This window comes from Microtus pennsylvanicus, chromosome 9 (genome assembly GCF_037038515.1).
Source record: "Microtus pennsylvanicus isolate mMicPen1 chromosome 9, mMicPen1.hap1, whole genome shotgun sequence".
NCBI lineage: Eukaryota > Metazoa > Chordata > Mammalia > Rodentia > Cricetidae > Microtus > Microtus pennsylvanicus.
Window position 1 is genome coordinate 86824007 of NC_134587.1, and position 21940 is coordinate 86845946.

The 21940-nt window shown below is 45.2% G+C and overlaps 1 protein-coding gene across 2 annotated transcripts in view; it reads right to left on the reverse strand.

Annotated features, from left to right (window-relative positions):
• The window catches only part of Wwc2 (WW and C2 domain containing 2), a 167364-nt gene extending 152324 nt beyond the window's left edge, over nt 1-15040 (reverse strand). Inside the window, exon 1 of one of the 2 annotated variants that reach the window (XM_075986755.1) lies at nt 14577-15040. In XM_075986755.1, the coding sequence (XP_075842870.1) occupies nt 14577-14707 (131 nt within the window). In that variant the 5' untranslated portion in view covers nt 14708-15040. The remainder of the gene's footprint in view (nt 1-14576) is intronic. The other variant, XM_075986756.1, reaches the window with a different exon arrangement.
• Between the last annotated feature and the right edge of the window lie 6900 nt (nt 15041-21940).

Below are 21940 nucleotides of genomic sequence, written 5' to 3' on the forward strand. Positions count from 1 at the left end.
GGGACAGGTCATCGAAGCAGGAGCAGAAGGGGGGTACACACACAAAGCAGGTCTCTGTCTTCATGGGCACGAATGAATTTTACGAAATCATTAGTGATGCAGACTGCAGGTGTGCTCGTTACATACGAGACACGAGGAGACCCATCAAGAATGCATCTACGTGCATCCAACAGGCATCCTGTCAGAGCGCAGACAAGACCCGAGGCAGACACCCACACTGGCTCTGGGTATCCATAGCAAACCTGGGCACTAAACCCGAGTCTGCCAAGTCAAACTCCAGTTCACATTTTTACTGTCTTAAGAGAAATATTATAAATTCCACCACTCAGCAGAAATGAAGGGAGCGAAGAGGAAAGTGACCATAAGATCTGTTTCAACCAAATTCAAATTCCCTGATAATCGGGACAAAGGAAAACATGCAATTGGGCCAGGATTACTGACCACCCAAAACCTCACCTGGGGCAGGAGGGGGACAACGGAGTCCGCACAACCATTCCCCTCACAAGTTCAAAAAAAAAAAAACCAACTCTTATCCACACGCAGAGGAAACTGCAGGGTTAAAGCTTTACACTAAATAAAATTGTGTGGCCTTCAAATCTGCAGTAAAAGTTGCCTACCGTGCTTAAAATTTTATTGAGGGTCACTGCCACTTAATAAAACAGCCTGCTTATAGAACATAGAAACATCAATAAAATACAAAAGCAAAACAAACAAACAAACAAACAAACAAAAACCACATTCCATGGTCCATTAGCTAGGCAGTATTTCAATCAGGAATCCACAGCACAATTCTCTGTAGCTCAGCATTTGCTACGGGTGCTGACATTCAGAACTCTTAACCACCACAGGCTGTGTATACGAAGGAAAGAAGCCTCTGCTCACACGGAAGCAGTGAAGACTACACTTCTGTAACTCCTCAGAAGCTATGGGGTGAAGAACCAGTCCCCAGAGACTGGTTTGCTAACCTATACTGGCCCAGGAAGTTCTATTTCCAAACACTCTCACTTTTTTTTTTTTAATGTGTGAGTGTTTTGCCTACAGTCTATGTACCACATGCATGCAGTGCCCTCAAAGGCCAGAAGGGGGCATTAGATCCCCTAGGGCAAGAGTTACAGACAGTTATGAGCTGCCCTGTGAGGGCTGGGACTTGAACCCAGGACCTCTGGAAGTCTGGCCAGTGCCATCTCTTCAACCCCCAAATATTCTCACTATTATACTTTTGGAACTATGAGTTATTTACTAAAAGTAAGGCTAACAACACACGAACAATTATTCACAAAACACAAGTAAATATAGTGTATCAGGGGATGCCATTGACTATAACAAGTTTCAGCTCTCTGCATAGTAAGGTTAATACATGGGATTATTTTCTGTCTGGTCATCATCATCAGCTTGTGAGCATATAAATAATACCAATAGTAAATAGTGCCATAGTAAAGTTAGTATCTCCAGAGCAAGAGGAATACCCTTGCAAGTGGGAGATCCTGAGCTCAATAGCCACAACTCATATGTCTTGGTTAGGGTACTACTGCTGGAAGGAAACACCACGGCCAAAGAGACTTGGGAAGGAAAGGGTTTAGTCAGCTTATACTATGCTGTTATCACTAAAGGAAGTCAGGACAGAAACTCAAACAAGGCAGGATCCTAGAGGCAGGAGCTGGTGCAGGGACCATGGAGGGGTGCTGCTTACTGGTTTGCTTCCCATGGTTTGCTCAGCCTGCTTCCTTACAGTAACCAGGACCAACAACAGCCCAGGGATATCACCACTCACAATGGGCTGGGTTCTCCAGCATCAATTGCCAATTAAGAGAAAGCCTTTCAGGCCTGCCTGCAGTCCCGTCTCACATTGCCATTTTCCTAATTGAGGTTCCCTCCTCTCAGATGACAGCAGTTGGTGTCAAGATGACATAAAACTCTCCAGCACACGAGGTGAAACACTGTATGTTGTGTTACACACTTGTAATCTCAGCCCTAAGGAAGCAGAGACAGGAAGGTCCCAGGAACTCAGAACTTCAGGCCCGCTGAGAGATCCTGCCTCAAAGGAGGTAGATGGTATTTCTAGAGTGACAGCCAAAGCAGCCCTCTGGCTACAGACACACACATGTTCATGGCACATCTATCTATACAAACACACATGCATGCATCTCACACACACATACTTAAAAATCTAGTATTTCCATATATCAAGACCTAATACTACATTTATGCCTCCTACAATGAACTGCTATTGTGCCTTTAAAATTTGCTATTTTTTGTTGGATGGTTGTCTGTGGTGCTATCTTGTTTGTACTCTAACAAATAAAGTTTGCCTGAAGATCAGAGGATGGAGCTAGCCACTAGTTAGCCATAGAGGTATGGAGGTCTGTACAGACAGACAGGAAGTGATATGGCTAGCGAAGAGAGGACTATAAGGCAGGAGGAGACAGGGGCTCAGACCTTTTTTGGCTGAGGAGTAATCAAGTTAAGAGCTGACTGGGGCTTGCTCCTTTGTCTCTCTAATCTTTCAGTATTTACCCTGATATCTGGTTCCGGGTTTTTGTTATTAAGACCATTTAGAATTTGCACTACATTTGGTGCCCAACTTCAACATGTGAATTCACAAAAAGCCACTTGCCTGTGGCTTTGCAGTCACTGGCTCATGCTGAAGTCTCTCACAGGCCCCACTGGAGTCACCATCTTGTTGGCTAGGTTTTTCTCTCTTTTCCCCTCAGCCTCTGAGAGAGTTTGGGATTTTTTTTCTTACAGCCTCTTTGCAGCAGACTCCACAGGCCCCAAACTCCAGAGGTACCTGGGTTCCAAATGCCACAGCCAGACTTACCTGCCCCAGACTGGCTGGCTCTGCCTTCAGGTAACTCCTGCCATGCACTCGTGCTACACCTGCTTCTTCTGCACAAACAGACAGCCCCCTCTCCCCCGAGGGTTGTGGGCATCCTCCAAAACCCTTCCTGGAGCTGCAGCCACACTAGCAGCCCCCTTGATACCCACTCAGGCTTCTGCTGTTATTGCAACCACCACACACTCGACTCACAGCTACATGCTAATACCTAGAGCTGTTCGTCGCCTGTGTTCTCTGCTCAGAGACACTACAGCCTTGTATTTCACCATCATTGTCGGCAGATTTTGTGAGAAAATTGGGAATTCTTAAAGAGAGAAATTAGTCAAAAGAGAGAGGTTTTTTTTCCCATGTTAAAAAATGGGAAACACTATTGAAATGAAGAGAGTTGGTTTTTGCATGATTACACAATGCATAGTTTAAATTTGGAGCCAATTAAATGAAGGGATAATCAACTTAACTGGGATTGACCTAACATTAATTATCATTTTGACAATCTTTATTGTTGGTTTGATAACTCTTGGTTTATCCTTTAAAAAGCTGGTTGATAAAAGTGCCAAGGTACAGGGCTTAGAAAAACTTATTAAAATAGATCCTAGAAATACGCAGAACCAGACAGAGGAATTTAAAGGGGAACCAATCTCAGCCTTGCATTATAAGGTTAGAGTGAGTCAGCCTAAGGTTTCCAAACAACCAACTTTAATTTATCCAGTAACCTCATAGGAATTGCCATATTACAAATATCACAAGACTGCGCAAGAGCTGAATGGACTCCTGTGGAAATGTTAAGATTTAAGGAGATTCAAGGAAGCAATGGTCTCATGAGGCATGCATTCACCTTTTATGAAGCAGATGTTAAACTCATGGTCAACTTGTAATAGAACTGTCCCTCAAACTGAAGAGACTTAGTTACAGGAGTCTTGGAGTCTGGTCCTCAATTACAACGGAAGACCTGGCAGAAAGAGGAGACTGAGAGAAAGAGAGGGGGGGGGGGAGAGAGAGAGAGAGAGAGAGAGAGAGAGAGAGAGAGAGGGAGAAAGAGGGAGAGAGAGAGGGAGGGAGAAAGAGGGAGAGAGAAAGAGGGAGAGAGAGAGAGAGAGAGAGAGAGAGAGGGAGGGGGAGGGAGAAAGAGGGAGAGAGAGAGGGAGGGAGGGAGGGAGAGGGAGGGAGAGAGAGAGGGAGGGAGGGAGGGAGGGAGGGAGAGAGAGAGAGAGAGAGAGAGAGAGAGAGAGAGACTAAGACATTGAATAATGAAGTAGGGCTAGAGGTATGAAAATCTCCCAAGAACAACTTCTTAGAGAAGGAGATTATGCTAATGTTCAGATGCAATCTCTATATGATGAACACACCCTGACTTTATGCTGTGTAGCAGCTTTGAATGCTTGAGACAGAATTGAAGAAGTAGGAAAGAAAATTGAGTCATTTACTAATGTTATAGAGGGATCAAAGGAAACCTTCACTGATTTCTTACAAAGATTGACTTCAGCAGTAAATAGAATGATACCAAATTCAGAAGTTAGACAATAGTAATTGAATCTCTCACTTTTGAAAATTCTAATGCACAATGCAAAAAGGTAATTAGGTTGTTAAAGACAAGATCTGAGATAATCAGTACCAACTCTCATAACCATGATTGATGCTTAGACGGGAGAGGTGATTTCCAGGGGTTTGAAGGAAAACCAAAAGGTCAAGTGTTTCAATTGCTATAAACAGGGTCACCTAAAAAGGGACTGTAAAGAGTGCATTCCTAGAAACAACGCTTTTTCTAAGCATAATCCGAACTACGCCCCTCCCTTCTGGATTATATAGAAGGTGTGGCAAAGGCAGGCATTGGACTAATGAATGTAGATCAACAAGGGACAGTCAAGGTGACCCTTTGCCAAGGGAGGAGGAATACCTTGAAGGGCCTCTCACAGGGCCCCCCCCAGGCCAAATTCAGTTCAGTTGTTTCCTGTCATTCTGGAGAAAACTCCTTCCCAGAGCAACTAAAGAACCTAATGTCATCTGTAAGAAATCATACTGTTTTGGATGATAAAACAGCTATAGAAAATAAAACAAAAATTTTAGGAGAAACCACTGAAACTGATGAAGGTTAGATTTGAACAAGAAAGTCCAGTGTGACCATTCAATCTAAACTAACTTATATGATTATCAAATGCTTCCCTAGCTGGGCAATAGTGTTGCCCACCTTTAATCCCAGCACTCAGGAGGCAGAGGCAGGCGGATCTTCGTGAGTTCGAGGCCAGCCTGGTCTACAAGAGCTAGTTCCAGGACAGGCTCCAAAGCTACAAAGAAACCCTGTTGTAGTAATAGGAGTGGTGGGGCTGCGTCCCTGGCAACCCCGCCGCCTGCACGGCTAGCTTTAGCTTATGCCCCGAAATAATTACACAGAAAACTGTATTCTTTTAAACACCGCTTGGCCCATTATATCTAGCCTTTTCTCGGCTAACTCTCGCACCTGGACTAGCCCATTTCTTATAATCTGTGTAGCCCATGAGCTGGCTTACCAGAAATGATCTTAACCTGTGTCTGCCTGGAGTGGAAGAATCATGGCGACTCATTGACTCAGCTTCTTTCTCCCAGCCTTCCGTTCTGTTTACTCCTCCCACCTATGTTTTAACCTATGAGGGCCAAGCAGTTTCTTTATTGCCTAACCAATGAAATCAACAGATTGATATATGACACTCCCACATCACCCTGTCTCGAAAAACCAAAAAAATAAATAAGTAAATAAATAAAAAATGCTTTTCATTAGATCAGATATAACTTCCTAAAAGGGAACCTCCCCAAAGTTAGGGTTGGGGTGGGGGTTTTCTTTTTGTCTTTTCAGGAAAATAAAGGCATCCACTGGACAAATGAGGCATCTGAAGAAAAAGAACAAATCATCCAGAAAAAAAATGCACCAAGGAAAAGTAAATTGACCTATGAGTATATCACATTTCAACAGGATAAAATTGCATACATCTTCCCAAATGTTTGTTTCTACTTTTCTCTACAGACATATAATGCAAATGGTCTTTTTGTAGTCTCAATTCAGTTAAAACTTAAAGTTGCCTTTGGACTTGGAGTGTGGCTCTCTCCATCTCTAAATCTAAGCATGCTTGTTAAAGTAAAATACAAAATTTCTGTTTCATGTCAGAAGAGCCACCTGATATGGGATAGGAGAAAAACCAAAATTAAGGGACTATTTTATTGCCACTAATCTCATAATTCTGTTTTTATTTTGGTTCTTTCATGGCTTTTTTTAAGGTATAAACATCATCTCAAAATTTATAATATTAACATATTTATAATATATAATAATATATATTATATTTTTTGTTATGATATTAATGGTCACATAGAATACTAACTAATTCTAGAAAAAGGCTTCATCTATCTTCCTATACATGACTTCAGGTTTAAATCTCTATCATGTAACTAGGAATTTAGTTTTCGTTACTCTGCAGTACATAACAGAGTATTTTTTTAACCTCTTTGAGATATGTTGCATATGACATTTAGAATGTTTAAGTTTTCTGCAGTGAACAAGACTATGCCTAATAGTGACCTTTGAAGTCCCCAAAAGGAGGATGGATCCCCACAGCTACAATTCCACCAGGACTATGATAACACCACTAAGTTGACAAACATCATCTGAAGATGGGCTTTGGAGTAAAAACTACTCAGGACAATTTTGAGGTGGCTAGCTGAGATGGTCCAGCCTCACAGACTCCTCTAGCCAGGACCTGAGACACCCTGCACTTTCCCATTGCACAGAAACTGAACAACAAATGACACAGCTACCTCTCCCAGGACTTGACAATTAACACAAATTTTTCTTTTCAGGACCCCCCCAAAGATGTCATCGCCCCAGATAATAGAAAATAAATTTAATTTCACAATGCTCACATTCCCAAGAGGTGTGTGAGTGGTTTTTGGTCATTCAGTGGGTTATGAGTATGTGTCATTGTTCAGAGTGGTTCGTTATAAGTTGTTGTAATGGTCAGGGAAAAAGTTGAGCAAAAGAGATCAGATTCAGAGTTCTTGTTTTGACAAGAAAAAAAGGAGAATATAGATATGAGAGGATTATAAAGTATAGCTTATTCTATCTACTTTTAAAAGGCAACTGTTTTAAATATTTCACATTTATATGGATCTTTGTATATTGATACAAATTTGAGATTAATTTTGTTTACATACTGTACATATATTTCTAGTCTTGTTCAAAGTATTGTACCTATACAGCTCATTTAACAATGCAATGCACATTTCTAGTCCTTGAAAGTTACTATTATCAACTAATTAGAATATAAAGAAATGCAAGTTAGTAGTCAGCCATGCCAAGCAAACTGGTAGTCATATTAGTATGTTTCTGAAATCAAACAGATATATTTTAGATAGATTGTCTTCAAACGCTTCAGAGATCTATAGAAGATGGCATTTAAGATGCTTTAATGACATAGGTTCTTTTCTTTTTTTATGACAATGAGACATGTCTGTTCCTGGCAGCACCAATCTACTTCAGAGATGATGGGCATCGAAGAAACTCCATAGGGAATTTACTTTCAGTGTGGCAAAAAGTGTCTTTCCTCAACTGCTGACAGTATGCTGTCCAAATTGGAGAAGCAGGACACAAAAGAAAGTGATTGCCAAATTTTGCCAGGACAAAATTCCTTCAGAATATCCTGCTTCACAGAAAAGACTGTCAGATATGCTAGGCCTGTAGGCCAAAGATGGATATTCCAATGTTGCAGAGGAACTTTGGGTGACTGTCCAGGCAGCCAGTTGTTTCTGTCATATCTCACATTTTTTGGAAAGTTGCTTCCTTGCACTCCCTGCTAACTCAGGTAGTACTATTTCCTTCTCGGGTCTCTGATGGAATTGTAGTTAGAGTTATAGTTTTCCTTGTTACCAGATTCAGAAAAGTCACTAAAGAGGTATAAAGTATATAAGGTTGAGAGACATTAAAAGATAGTTTTGGTAATTTTAGTTAGAATAGAAAGTGAATTAGGGGGGCTGGAGAGATGGCTCAGTGGTTAAGAGCGCTGACTGCTCTTCCAGAGGTCCTGAGTTCAATTCCCAGCAACCACATGGTGGCTCACAGCCATCTATAATGAGATCTGGTGCCCTCTTCTGGCACACAACCATACATGGACGGAATGTTGTATACATAATAAATAAATAAATCTTAAAAAAAAAAAGAAAGTGAATTAGGCACAACCTTTTGGACTTGGCCCTTTTTTGGCTGAGAAGTAACCAACATAAGAGTTGGCTATGGCTTGATCCTTTGTCTCTCTGATCTTTCAGCATTTACCCCATACCTGGTTCAGGGTTTTTATTATTAAGACCAATTAGAATTCACGCTACTTTTTTTTCCATATTCCTACGCACAATTCTTTTTACAAGTTTTCTAAGGCCGGGCAAGGTGGTGTGGACCTGCACTATCAGCACTAGGGAAGTTGAAGCAGCAAAACCCAGAGGTCAAAGCAGCCATGAGCTACAGAGGTTCTGTCTCACAAATAAAATCCAATGGACCAATGAGATGCTAGAGAATCAAGCCTGAAGATCATAGTGCATTCCCACAATGGAAGAAGAGAACCAACTTACAAACATTGTCCTCCGACTTCCACACTGGAACAGTGGTATCTAAGACTGTGTGTGTGTGTGTGTATGTGTGTGTGTGTGTGTGTGGTGTGTTACGGATTACAATTCGAAGTTTTTTTTTTTAAAAAATAAAAGGGCCTTGGGAGATAGCTCAGAGGGTGAAAAGCACTTGTGCAGATGTCAGGACCAGAGGCTGGATTTCCAGAACCCACATGAAAGCAGGTAGACATGGAGACCACCCAGAATCTTAGGACTCAGGGAAGCAGAGACAGAGTATAATGGCTATTCTTGGTTGTCAACTTGATTACATCTGGAATTAACTAAAACCCGATGCAGCTGGGTTCACCAGTGAAGGATTTTTTTTTCTTGATTGAATCATTTGAGATGAGAAGTTCCACCCTAAACCCATATCTTTTCAAGTGGAACGTTCCCCTTAAATCTGGACCCACATCTTTTGATGGCAGCCTATATACAGGACAGGGAAGACGGACATGCCCATTCTTGACCTGCTTGCCCTCATTCTTCCTGGCAAGTTCATTCCTTCACTGGCATTAGAGCCTACCTCTTCAGGATTCCCAAGGGTTGAGTTGCTAGCTAGGCACCTGAAGTTGCTAAATTCTGGGTTCAGTGAGAGACCCTGTCTCAATATGTAAAGCAAAAAGCAAGAGAGGCAGATATTCAACATCAACTTTAGCTCTTCACACACATGCAGATAAATATACAAGTGCACACACAACTAACATGTACATACATGCACACCACACCCACATACAAACACACAAAATTGTCACCATCTTCTTCTGACTTGGAAGTGGAGGCAGAACCTTCAGAACTACACAGAAAGCTGAATGCCAACCTAGGCTAGAGACTGTCTCCAAAATAAATACAGTAATAGCAGTGGTAATAATAATAAAATATATCTGATAGGTGTCTAGTATTTGTTAACTTACCAAACTAAACCTTGGTTGAACTACCTGCATACCATAAAAATAATCTCTACTTCAGGCTCCCAGGACAAATGTTGGTTTCAAGCCAACATACGAGGTGACAGACACACAGGATCACCAACTCCCACATCAGCAAGATGAAGTGGTCACACCCCTATGCAAAAAGCTTCGTTTTCTATAGGATTTTACCAAGAAAAGGAAGAAAGCGCCACTTGCAAGGCAGAGCAGGGCCTGCAGGCAGCTCCCACCCTTCCCAGTGTACCAGGCTTCCTCTCATTAACTTTAAATACCACATGTCACCATGGCTGGCTGTAGCTGACAACTTAGCAATTTGCAGCTCAAAACAAATAACGTATTTATAAATACCAGTCTTTCTTGAAAAACCAACTATTGTCCTGAATCTTACAGCAGAATTAAACTGTAAACTGCAGACCATTAAAGTCACAGAAGAAACCTTAGTCATTCAAATATGCCAAGCAACTACTGCTCACTCTGGCAAGCATAGTAGCGAACTGCTGAGAACTAGAAACACTTCTATGGGGATTCTAGGAGACATCATAGTTTGGTTTAACACTTCCTCAAGTGATTAAAAACCAAAGGCTTTTCACAACCCCTCCACAACTTCAAACACCATAATCACTCAGCTAACTCTCAGCATCACTTGGCATCCAGGTGCAGAGCCTGCTGGGAAGGGACAATATGCAGCAACTTATGACCATGACAGTACGATTAAGAGTATTGGAGCTGAGGGTGGGTTTTCTGCTCTTATAAGTAATTCACATATTTATATTATTCTTTGAAATGCAGCAGCTCACTTCTCTCATTAGTTCTAATCCAACTGGAAAATTGATTGTCTCTGGTTGTTGGTAGCTCAGGGTATAATTTTTTTTTGAAAGCCTGATAAGAAACTAAAATAGGAGAGAGGCTCGAATTACATTCTTTCATTGATCTTAGCCTTCAGTTATCTGACCTGAGCAACATCCAGTTCACATCTACCACACACAAAGGGCACACACGGCAGTAACACGGAATTAAGACTGGAGAAATTTACAAGTTAGCCGTGGGTCAGTCCATTTACTTGCTCTGATTTGAAAGGAACAGAGATTCAGAGTTCTGGGATCCTAAGCATGAGCCACCTGAGACAGGAAAGACGCAGGCTGCTCTGACATCAGCGATGCGCTCAGCGCGCTCCTTCCTCCTCCATTCACGCACCAACCACCAAGCAAGCCTCTCTTCCCTTCGAAACTACAAGTCCCTCTAAATCTAACCCTAGCAAAAGTTACAGGGTAAGGTCCATAGGTCTTAACATAAAATTGCTTTGTGTGGCAACCTGTAAGCTTCGCTGGACAAAATTATTGTATTTCTGGCTAGCATCCAGCACAAGGACGAGAAGTAATACAAACCCCTGATGCCTGCTCGCTCGGCCCTCTACTCAAGAGGCCACAAGCCCTTCCCATTGCTTCTCCTGTGTTGAAGGCAGTACTTTAAAACACCGGCCACCGGCCCATTTGGCCGTGATCTATGGTCCACCATAAATACCAACTGGTGTGGTCAAAGACTGTTCATGGTGAACAAATGAAAGAGAACCCACAAAATAACATCCTTAGGAAGCAAAGACTCCAGGAAGCCAACTAACTGGGTACAGGCTTGCCAGCAGTGGTTCTCAACCTGTGGGTCTCGACCCCTTTCACAGGGGTCACCTAAGACCATCTGAAAATACAAGCATTTACATTACAATTCATAAGAGTAGAAAATTTAAAGTTATGAAAAGCAATAAAAATAATTCTATGGTTGGGAGTCACCACAACATGAGAACCTGTATTAAAGGGTCACAGCGTTAGGCAGGTTGAGAACCCCTGCTCTAGGGAGTGACATTGTCTAGTACCAGATCCTAACTCCACACTTGACCAGTAGCTTCTCTGATTCCGGTTCCTCTTCATCATTGTGAGGTAAGAAAACCCTACCTCAGAGAAGTGATCGGAGAATAAAATGACATCACCTCCACAGAGCCTCACCTCCAGAGCCTCGTAAATGTGCTGTGGTCTCTATGTTATCAGGGTTTCCCTGAGTTAAGGTGTTAGCAGAGGGCTGGAGAGATGGCTCAACAGTTAAGTGCACTGGCTGCTCTTCGAGAGAGCCCAGGCAGGGGTCAATGCCCAGCACCCACACAGCAGCTCTCAAGCATCCACAACTCCAACCCCAGGAGACCCCAGTGCCCTCTTCTGGCCTCCAAGGGTACTACACACTCATGGAACAGACAATAATACTATCTGGCTAGGTCCTAATCATGACCTGGGGAAGATCCCTATGAGGATGTGATATTATTCACATTTTAGAGTCCATGCAGAACCTCAGCTCAACTTAGTACATGACAGAGCGGTAAAAGGTCTAGTCCATCCAAGATCACGTGGGATGCATGTCTGCATCATGTGACCAAGCCCCAAACCTTAAAGTACCCAAAACAGGGTCCCATGTTTTAGCTCCAGTACTCCTTGAATGAACTTAGGTTGCTGTAAAATCCCAGCCTCCTCCCACTCACTCAGCATAATTCTCTGTCCAACCAGAAACACTGGATGAATTGTGATGAACTATCAGGAGCAAAGTCCTCACTCTTAACGGAATAAAAATAACAATAACGATGACAAACTCATTCCAACCACTTTACTTAAGTGACTTTAAAGATCCCAAACAGCCAAGGATCCATGGTATCTCAAGTCATTTTTCTTTTTTCTTTCAGGATTTGCAATTTGATCATGCAGAAGAATCCACAAATTCCCTACTGGTCTGGGTAACATCTCTCTTTCCATGTTTGCCGTGTAGCAAAATTAACAAGAGTTAGTGATGACTCCAAGTATCTACTCTAATCAGTTCTAACACTCAGTAGGAGGACTCGCTGCTTCCTATTCAGTTACACGAAAAGAGAACATGTCACAGCGGCTCAATTCACAGAACGTTTCTTAAAGTTCTCATACCAAAATCTAGAAATATTCCAAGTAATTCAAATGTGTATCCCCACGTAATTAAAGGCCTAACAGCTGCGAGGAAAACGGGAAAAGAGAAGTCAACTTAGTCACAACTGTTCGTCGCCAGCATAGTACTTGGGTCCCCCTTTCCTAAAAACGGCATTCCTAGTAAGTGACAATCCATTCCAGCTAAACGCAAGCGGCGTGCGGGGCCTGTGGAAGAAGCCGTGATATGGAGAAGCCCAGCCATAAAACTTGGCTTTCCCCTCTCTTCACCCAGCCGCTGCACATTCTTAGAATCCTCTTTAGGAGACGAGGGGCAGTGACAAGACATTTGTGAGCTGAGGCAGCAGCGGGTGTAAAATGCCTAGAAAGTACAAGCACGTGCTGCAGCTTCGGCTGCAGTTAACCGGAAACTCCCGAGTATCCGAGAGCGGAGAGAGCGGTCGCACGCACAACTGTAAAAGTCAAATATTTATACAGCTGCCTCACAAACCGCTGCTGTGTGCACAGCATCGGCACCGACGTTAACTATCTGTTAAGTAGTTTCAAAGTGCAACAGCAGAAGTACCAGGCTTGGGGCCTGAGGTTTACGGCAACTCCTATGCGGGGAGTGACGGACCACAACTTTCTTCGGGCCAGCGATGGCCCATGGGGCTGTGGGGAGGTGGGGCCTGGGCACAGGTGTCTTTCCCAGCAGGAGGGAAACCTAAACCCATATCTTCATGGATAATTTAACAAGGATTGTTCCATAAATTTATGCGGTCCGGGACTTTCTTATAACGGCTCTTTAATAGCTTTCAAATACAATAGTCCTCGGAAAAGAGCGATTGGGAGCATCAAGTAGAAAAAAATTTCCGGTTCAAACTAAGCCGGGAGGGCTGTTTAACAGAAAAACACCTGAAAACGCTTTATAACCCCACCACCACAGTGCATAAAAAGTCAGTAACACTTTTCAGAAATGGTAAAACTTCAAATGGCAGGGGCATCCCCGAGGATATAATAAATTTACAACGCGGAACTAACCTGGCATGGTGGCCGGCGCCTGTAATTCCGGCATCGAGCAGGCTGAGGCAGGGGGATTGCTGTGAGTTTGGAAGCAGCCTGTTACATAATGAGTTCCAAGTCAGCCAGCCTGAGCTACATGCAGTATGAGGGTCTAGAAATATAAAATAAATCAAAAAGGAGTAGAGTTTTCAAATTTACTAGTAATAGTGTTCCTTAGTAATTTTTTTTCTTTTTCTGATACAGGGTCTCCCATAACTCAGCCTGGTCTTGAACTCAGGATCCTCCCCCTTCTCCTACCTCACACGTGCTGAGTTTATACCGATGTGTGACACCATACTGCGCCCTCCTAGTGGCCTTCTAACACCTTTAATTCTAAGAAATGCTCCTCCTCAGAGTAAAATGCAAGTTGGGGGAGGTCCCACAAAACTTCATGTCTGTCTGCTTCAGATCTCCAGGTAGGGGCAAAACGCTTGTAAATTGAGAGACCCGTGCAAAATCAAGCTCAAGTCTGGGCTCCCCATAGCCCAGTTCTGTCCCAGTGTTCATTCCACTTCAACAAGAAAATCTAACCAAGCTATCGGGTGAGGAATAACAGTAAAAAGCAAAATTCTCAAACAATGTGCTTAAAATCCGAGGGGCAAAGCTACGAAGGTCTAGCCAGGAGTGGGGCCTCTCTTCACGTTCCGGACCTAGGGCAGGCATGGGAGTGCGCCCTCGCAAAAGCTTGCAGGCAAAGCTCAGGAGTCAAGGATGGCTGGAGAGATGCCACAGGTGGCCCAGATGACCAGTTGCTCACTGTGCACTTAGGCCTCCGGGAGGCCCCGAGCCCAGAGTGCCTTGCAGAGGTCGAAAGGTGCCCTCGGCCTCCCTCTGACCAACTTTAAAGCGCACGGGAGGTCTTAAGAGAACTCAAGTATCCCCCCACCCTGAGCCGGTTAACTGGACTCCGGGTGTCAGCCCAGAGCACCAATCCAGCCCTTCCCTTGGGGGCAGGGAGTGTCTACAAGTCCCGGAGGGGCGTGGGGAAGGCAGTGGGCAATGGGGCCCAAGAAGGGGCGCCTGGCGGGCAGATAGACACAGCCACGCTTAGGCCGGCCGTCCCGCGCCTACCCCAGAGACCTCAGGGGTGCAGGGCCGGCGACGCCCCACGCCCCCCGCGCCCGCCAGGTCTCCCAGACAACAGCCGCCGCCGCACTTCCGAGGCGGGTCCCCGCGCCCGGCCGGGGCCCGGCTTCCCACCTGTCCCGGGGGTCGATCCAGCTGGTCCTCCTGGTGTTGTGATCGATGTAGAAGACCTTGCCGTCGTAGTCCCTGGCCTCCTCCCAGCCCCGGGGTAGCGGCAGCTGCCCGCTCCCGGCCCTCCTAGGCATGGTCGGCGGCCTCGCCGGCGAGCGGCGCCTCCATAGGGACCGGGCGCTGGGCGCGGCGGGAAGGCGGGCACCGGCGAGGGGCGTGCAGGGCGCGGGACGCGCAGCTGGCCACGCGCGGAGAAGCCTCGGGAATCCCTGCTCTCAGCCCTGCCGGGGATCAGTCCACCATGTCTACTTCGGAACTGGCGAACGAGCCCTCCTCCTCCTTGCCGCCGCTGCCTCCGCCTCTTCCTCCTCCTCCCCGTCCCCCTGTGGCCGCCGAGGGTCGCGGCGCCCAGGCTGCCCCGGCCGACGCCGTCTGGGCTCGGATCCGGGAAGCTCCGCGGTGCAACGGCCCGGCGGCGACTGGCCTCCTCATTTGCGTGCTATTAGCATACGCCCCGCCTCCGGCCCGCCCCGCGCTCGCCTCATCTGCATGCACATTCCTCGCCGCCACATTCCAGAGTTTAACCCTGCGGCTGCCGGGGTGGCCGCGGCGGGACGCGGGGCTGCAGGGCGCTTGGGGGAGGGGAGGGGAGGAGAGCGGCGAGACCAGGTGGGAGGCGGGAGGGCGAAGGAACGCACTGCTCTCTCCCTGCTCTCCACCCCGAGTTATCTCTCCTTTCGGCCAGACCCTTTGGGGATTTCGAGTTTCGGGACGAGAAAGATGGCAAAAGAAAAGTCTGCAAGCTTCTCGACCTCCTTCCGTCTTCTAGGGAAACCGCAAGACTTTCGAGAGGAAAGGGTGGGGAATGCTGTCCTGGGAAGAAGTCCCAACAAACAGCAAGGGCACAGAAACAACCCCCACGCCGCGCCCCGTGCCTTGGCGGTTCCCGGCGGTGGGGAAGTGTGCAAAAAGCCCTGGGAGTGTGTCCGGGGCGTGTCCGGGGCCGCGGCGCCCACCGAGCCCTCGGCTGGGAGTCTGGCCCTCGATGACCTCACCAGGGACCTCGCGGGCCTCGGGGAGCAAAGTAAAGGCGGGTCTCCGATCCGTGAGCGCCGCGATACGTCCGCCCTAATGGCCCACGGGGAAACTCCGGCCTGATCCTAAGAAGCGACAGGGCCACCCCGGCCTCAGTCGCAGCCACTCGCCACGCGCGGGCCCCGGGGATCCGAATCACGCGCGCCTCCCCGCCGCGTCGGGGCGCTGCACCAGCAGGGTCAGGGCCCTCTACATCTGGCGTTCCCAGCCGGCTCTAAGTCCAAGGGACATGGCCGGGTCCAACATTCTAGTCCCTTCTTCCAGCTGTACGTCCCGGAAAGTTCCCCACCTCAATCCCAGCCGGGGCCCAGGAGGTGTTGACGATCACCCCGCAGGAAGCCCAAGGCAGTATTCAGAGGCCACACTTGCCTTGATTAAGGGTCTATCTGGTATGAGATGTAGATATTCTCTCATAAACATTTATTTATTTAGCTATTAAGCGCTGTTCGGCGCTGAGTGGGAACCGGACATCAGACTCCTAAGGAGACAAAGCCCTAGAAAATCAAGACACTGAGCCTGCAATGTCCCTTGTCCTTCTGGGAGGGAGGCTTTCTACGCCAAAACCTTTAAAGCCTGCTGTGCACCGCTACCCTTGTTATTATTCTTCCGCGTCTCTGAGCAGATTCTTTTGGAATGGTAGCACCTTAGGAAGAAAGGCCCCAGAACCCAGTCATTCCGTCTCTTAGTGTGAATTCCCTTAACCCTACCTGCTAATATAACAACAATGTAATAACCTGCTAATGTAACATCTCATTTTGTCAGGACCTCGCGTCAGCCAGAACATTTTCTGTGTCGAGGCATTTGCTGAAGAAGTTGAGCATAGAACTAGACAGTAAGGGCCTAGACTTGAAACAAGCTTCCGGGGGAAGTGGGAATCTTAGGAATCAGGAAGAAGCAGTTTGTGCATGAGCAGAAATCTGAAATCCCCCAAAAACTAGAAAGCCAGAGAGAAACAGAGGTCCCCAAGAGAAACTGCTCAGTTCATCTTTCTAGGTCTTCCCCAATAAGGCCAAGGCCTCTGGAAACTGGGCTTTGTGTTTTTGTGAGGGAAGTATCCACTCCCTAACCTGTATTCTGCCTCAGCCCGTTAATCCGGAGATGACCAGTCAAAGGCCTAGTCCTCAGGGGCCTGACGCATCCTGGTGGGTAGCAAGGGCGCTCATCTAAAATCAACTCTTACCCTAGTGATGTGTGAGGGTCTACACTGACTGGCCCGTTCACAAGGCCGAAATGTAATCAGCAACTAAAACCAACCATCCTACTTTGAGTCTTTCTTAGTGAGTTTCTCCCTTCCCCTGAAGAATTTGAAAATATTTATTGGCCTAGCGTGTGAACACTTTAGAACTCAAAGGTAAAGTAGTTCCTCTTGGTGTTAGAGTTGTTGAGCCTGCTTACCGGGATGAATTCCACACAGGAGTCCTCCATATAACTAGGTTTGGGAAGCTCTCGGCTAAATATTACTCAGTTTCTAAAAAGTCAGTGAGGACGCCAAGTGGCTCACAGCATTCGGTGGCAGTTATTGTCCCATTAATCATCAGAATTCAAAAAGAACCGCTAAATAGACAAAACTTTGAAGCAAGAAGAAACAGGCTCACTTCTGATGATTGGTGCAGGAAGTATTGGGCAAAAACAGCTTGAATGACAGAAAGGAGGGCCTTTTCTGTTTGAATCAAGTTCTGAGTTCATGTAATCCCTTTGGAGACTCCCTAAGGGTTAAGCAATGAAACTTCATTTACATTCATATCTGCGAAATGTACAGATCGTCAGCTTCTAGGAACAGCACGCTTTGACTTGCTGTGAGCTTCAGATGATCCTGGACCAGGAAAGGTGGGCAGACAGCATTGGGGATGCCCGATTACCATGACTGACCACCAAGGAATCTATTCGCTGGTCCTCAAACGTACTTTTTCCTGGTTTTATATATCCACCAGTGCTGATAGTCTGTTGAGATGCATTACAATACACAAACTAGAAAGGGGCAATGTATAACTGTAACCTCAGCAGCTAGAAGGCGGAGACAGAAGAGGCTTGAGCTGAAGGCCAGCTTTGGCTACATAGTAAGTCAAAACTACCTTGGACTACGGGAGACTGTCTCCAAAACAAAACAAAAAACCAAACAAATAGCCGGGCGGTGGTGGCGCACGCCTTTAATCCCAGCACTTGGGAGGCAGAGGCAAGCGGATCTTTGTGAGTTCGAGACCAGCCTGGTCTACAAGAACTAGTTCCAGGACAGGCTCCAAAACCACAGAGAAACCCTGTCTCGAAAAACCAAGATAAATAAATAAATAAATAAATAAATAAATAAATAAATAAATAAATAAAAAACCACAGACACAAAGGGATATAGCCCCGGTGGTGAAGTGCTAAGCCAGCAAGCCCTCTGCTCAGTCTCCAGCACGGTATAAAATCCGATGTGGTGTCACACGTTTTAAAAGAGGGCTGGGGAGATGGTTTCATGGGTAAAAGTTCCGCACAAATGTGAAGAGAGTTTGAATACTCGGGATCTTCTTAAAAGCCAAATCCTAAACAGGGTGGAACATCTGTAATCCCAGCACTCCTAAGAGGAAAGTGGAGGGAAGGCTCTTGGATCAGTTAGCCTGGCCTACGTAGAAGAAAAAACAGCAAAAAGACTGTCTCAAATAAGGTGAAAAACAGAGACCTACACCAGAGGTTGTTCTCTGACCTCCACACATGTGCCCATTTTCACACACAGGAATGTATATATTAGATATTATACATTATATAATTTATATATTACATATAATACGTATATATATACATACACATACATACACACACAAATAAGGAAGCACATAAATATTATAATACTTCAAAAATTGTGATTACATCTGAATTTGGAACAGGCATAATTTGAATCCAGCAATCCTAGTGTGTGATTCCTATGGAGTCTAAAGATCCCAAAGATGTACAAGGGGGCTGGAGAGATGGCTCAGTGGTTAAGAGCATTGCCTGCTCTTCCAAAGGTCCTGAGTTCAATTCCCGGCAACCACATGGTGGCTCACAACCATCTGTAATGAGGTCTGGTGCCCTCTTCTGGCCTGCAGGCATACATGTAGAAAGAATATTGTATACATAATAAATAAATAAATAAATAAATAAATAAATAAATAAATAAATATTAAAAAAAAACCAAAGATGTACAAGGATGTGTACTGGAAATTATTTGACGCTAATAAAACCAGAAAAGTCCACTGGAGGCTATTAATAAGGGTTGATTAAATGAAACTCTAGGCTGAGCAGTGGTGGCACACGCCTTTAATTCTAGCACTGGGGAAGGCAGAGACAGGAGGATCTCTGTGAGTTCGAGGCAAACCTGGTCTACAGAGTGAGTTCCAGGACAGGTTCCAAAGCTACAGAGAAACCCTGTCTCCAAAACACCAAAATATAAAATAAAATAAAGGAAAGTTTAGCAATCTATATACAGAAAATATTTTTAAAGCATCAGGTAAGCACACCGTATGTTCTCATCTAAGAGGAAAGGGGATCCAGTTATATTAAGCAGAGAAAACTCAAGAGGCAAAAAGATACTTGCTCAGTAACTTCAGGGGTATTATAACGCAGTTTGGGGGGAGGGGACAGAAAATGTAAAGACCCACACAGCTTCCCTAACACTAGTTCCACGTCAAAAGAAGAGCACAGCCCTTAATGGGGGGAGGCTGTTACAAGAGAGGAGCTGCCGGGGAAATCCCATCAAAGAGCTAGACGGGAGATAAATGACCACAAGAAGGGTGAGGGCCCCGATGTGATACCAGAATGGACAGGAACATGTTTATAGAAAGAAATGAACAAGACAAGTTCAAAACTGTGTCTGGCGAGAAGGAACCCAAGACGGGCTGGAGCCGTCCAGTTAAGGAGCTCACCGTGATAGCGTGCCTTTGAGAGAGACCGAGAGCAAGGATTAGAAGTCAGGCCGTGAGGGTTGAAAAGGAATGACCTGGCAGGAATTTGCAACTGATTAGATTAAGAAGGGAGAGGTGAACAGACCTGAAGGAGGAATCTGGGCTGTGTCCAAGTTTTTAGGCAGTTAGAAACTCAGAACTGGGGGGAATGAGGGGAGATGAGGAAGTCCACGGGGGAATCTGATATAGGATTTGAGTGTAGAAATTAGAGATACTTGGCAAAGGGGCGCAGCTCACTGAAAAGGCCAGGACTTCAGAATACGGGCTGGAAGTCTGTAGATTGCTGAAGCTACAGGATTGAGTCTTGAGGAGGAGGTTAGGCAGTGGAACAGAATTAAGTAGCCTGTCTATAATCCTATTCTTGGCCCGCACCTCTTCGGTAAGATGATACCATTTTGTTTATTTCTTTATGGCCTCCGCTTCCAGTGAGGTGTGTAAGAATTAGTCGCCAGCGCAGAAACTGACTTCAAATGAACCATTGTCCACTTTACTGTTCTGCTAGTGAACTGAGTCTGTGTAAGGTAAGATGAACTGGTTTCAATATTTTAATATTCCTTGTTTTCTCAAGGAGATCAAGGATTATATAAACGGAAATAATAAGTAAAGAGGACATGCTCTTCCTTTTTATTTTTTTTTCTAAATCAAACTTATGAGTTTTTTTCTTTTTTGGCTCTTATGCAACCAAACTAGTTAAATAGTGTGTTTAGTTATTATAAATAGGTAACCTAGTCCACATTTCCTAAGCTTTATCATCTAAAAAGTTTTTCAGGGCTAAGTATGATGATCTTTAAAAATCCCCAGTGCTGGGCCAAACTGGAATCTCTCATTACCATAACAACTCTGTTCAGTTAATTATTGTACCAACACCTTAGGCCAAACACAGTCATTTAGATTCAATAGTAAGCCACACCAGCCAGGTAGGGCTTTACCTAGGAGACCCCAGTGAGCAGACTGTGTGATTACCAAGAAGATAGTGAAGACCACCAAGAGCCTCATCTCAGGTGGAGACTGTGGTTCAGTGGTAAAGTACTTGCCTAGCACCCAGAGGACCCTACGTTTGGTCCCTCACCTCCATCAAAAGCCAAAACCAACTCATTTTACAAAGAAAAGATGCTCAGCTGTCTTGAGCTTGTGTAAGGCTGTTAGAAGATCCTCTGGCATACTCCGGATAGACATAATAACAGCATTCTCTTTTTATTTTTGCCATGTATGGAAAAGCAACCTCTTTATTAAAAAAAAAAGGCGATTGTAGAAGCCACAGAGACCGCTCACTGGGTAAATCTGAATCCCCAGGTCCTACACAAAGCTAGGCATTGTAGCACCTGTCTGTACTCACACACAGTCTTCCTGCAGGTGGGAGGCAGAAGCAGGAGACTGCCCTAGAGCTCACAGGTCTGCCATCCTGACCTATGCAGCCATGAACAACAGACTATCTCATGTCCTGTCTTTTCTTTTTGAGACAGGGTTTCTCATTGTAGCCCTTGCCGTCCTGGAGTTCTCTACGTAGACCAGGCTAGCCTTGAAATCACAGAGATTCTCCTGCTGGGATTAAAGGCATGAGCTATCACACCCAGCCAGAGACAAGATGGGAAGGCAGGTGTCCTCACCAGAAGGCCTCTGGCCTCCCTGTGGGCACTATGGTGCTCTCTCTCTCTCTCTCTTTCTCTTTCTCTCTCTCTCTCTCTCTCTCTCTCTCTCTCTCTCTCTCTCTCTCTCTCTCTCTCTCTGATTGTGTATCCTTATCTCGGTCTTTTAAAACTATTTCTGTTCTTCCTCCTCCCTCTGAATTTCTCATTAAAATGTTTATCTTTGAGCCAGTGAGCTAACTCAGCATGTCAAGCTTGCTACCAAGCCTTAGGGTTAGATTCCTAAGAACTACGTGGTGGAAGGAGAGAAGATTCCAGATTCCAGCTCACTATCTTCTGAAACCCCTTACTCCCCAACCCCTACACACGGTAACTAAATAAATGTAATAATAAATACCTTTACTCTGTTTAAGTTTGTCTTTCCGTCAATTAAATACATTGTAGCAGTAAACAATTGAAGTATAGCTATACAAAACCCTTTGAGTAACTCTTTACAAATGTGATACTGGGAACTGCAAAGAGGACCCACACACACATCTCCCTCTCCTTCAGTTCTTGTGATGCTGATTTAATAGTGTGAACCTATCTCTAAGAAGAGTGTGGTTTAGGTCTGTAAACCCAGCAAGGAGGTAATGGGAGGTGAAAGAAAAAAAACTGATATTTGAAGCCAACCTAAGATGAAGAGACACTTGTCTCAAAAACATCACACACCCTTGATCCAGACTCTTGGGAGAGAGTAGGAGAATTATCCTCCGGTACATAACAA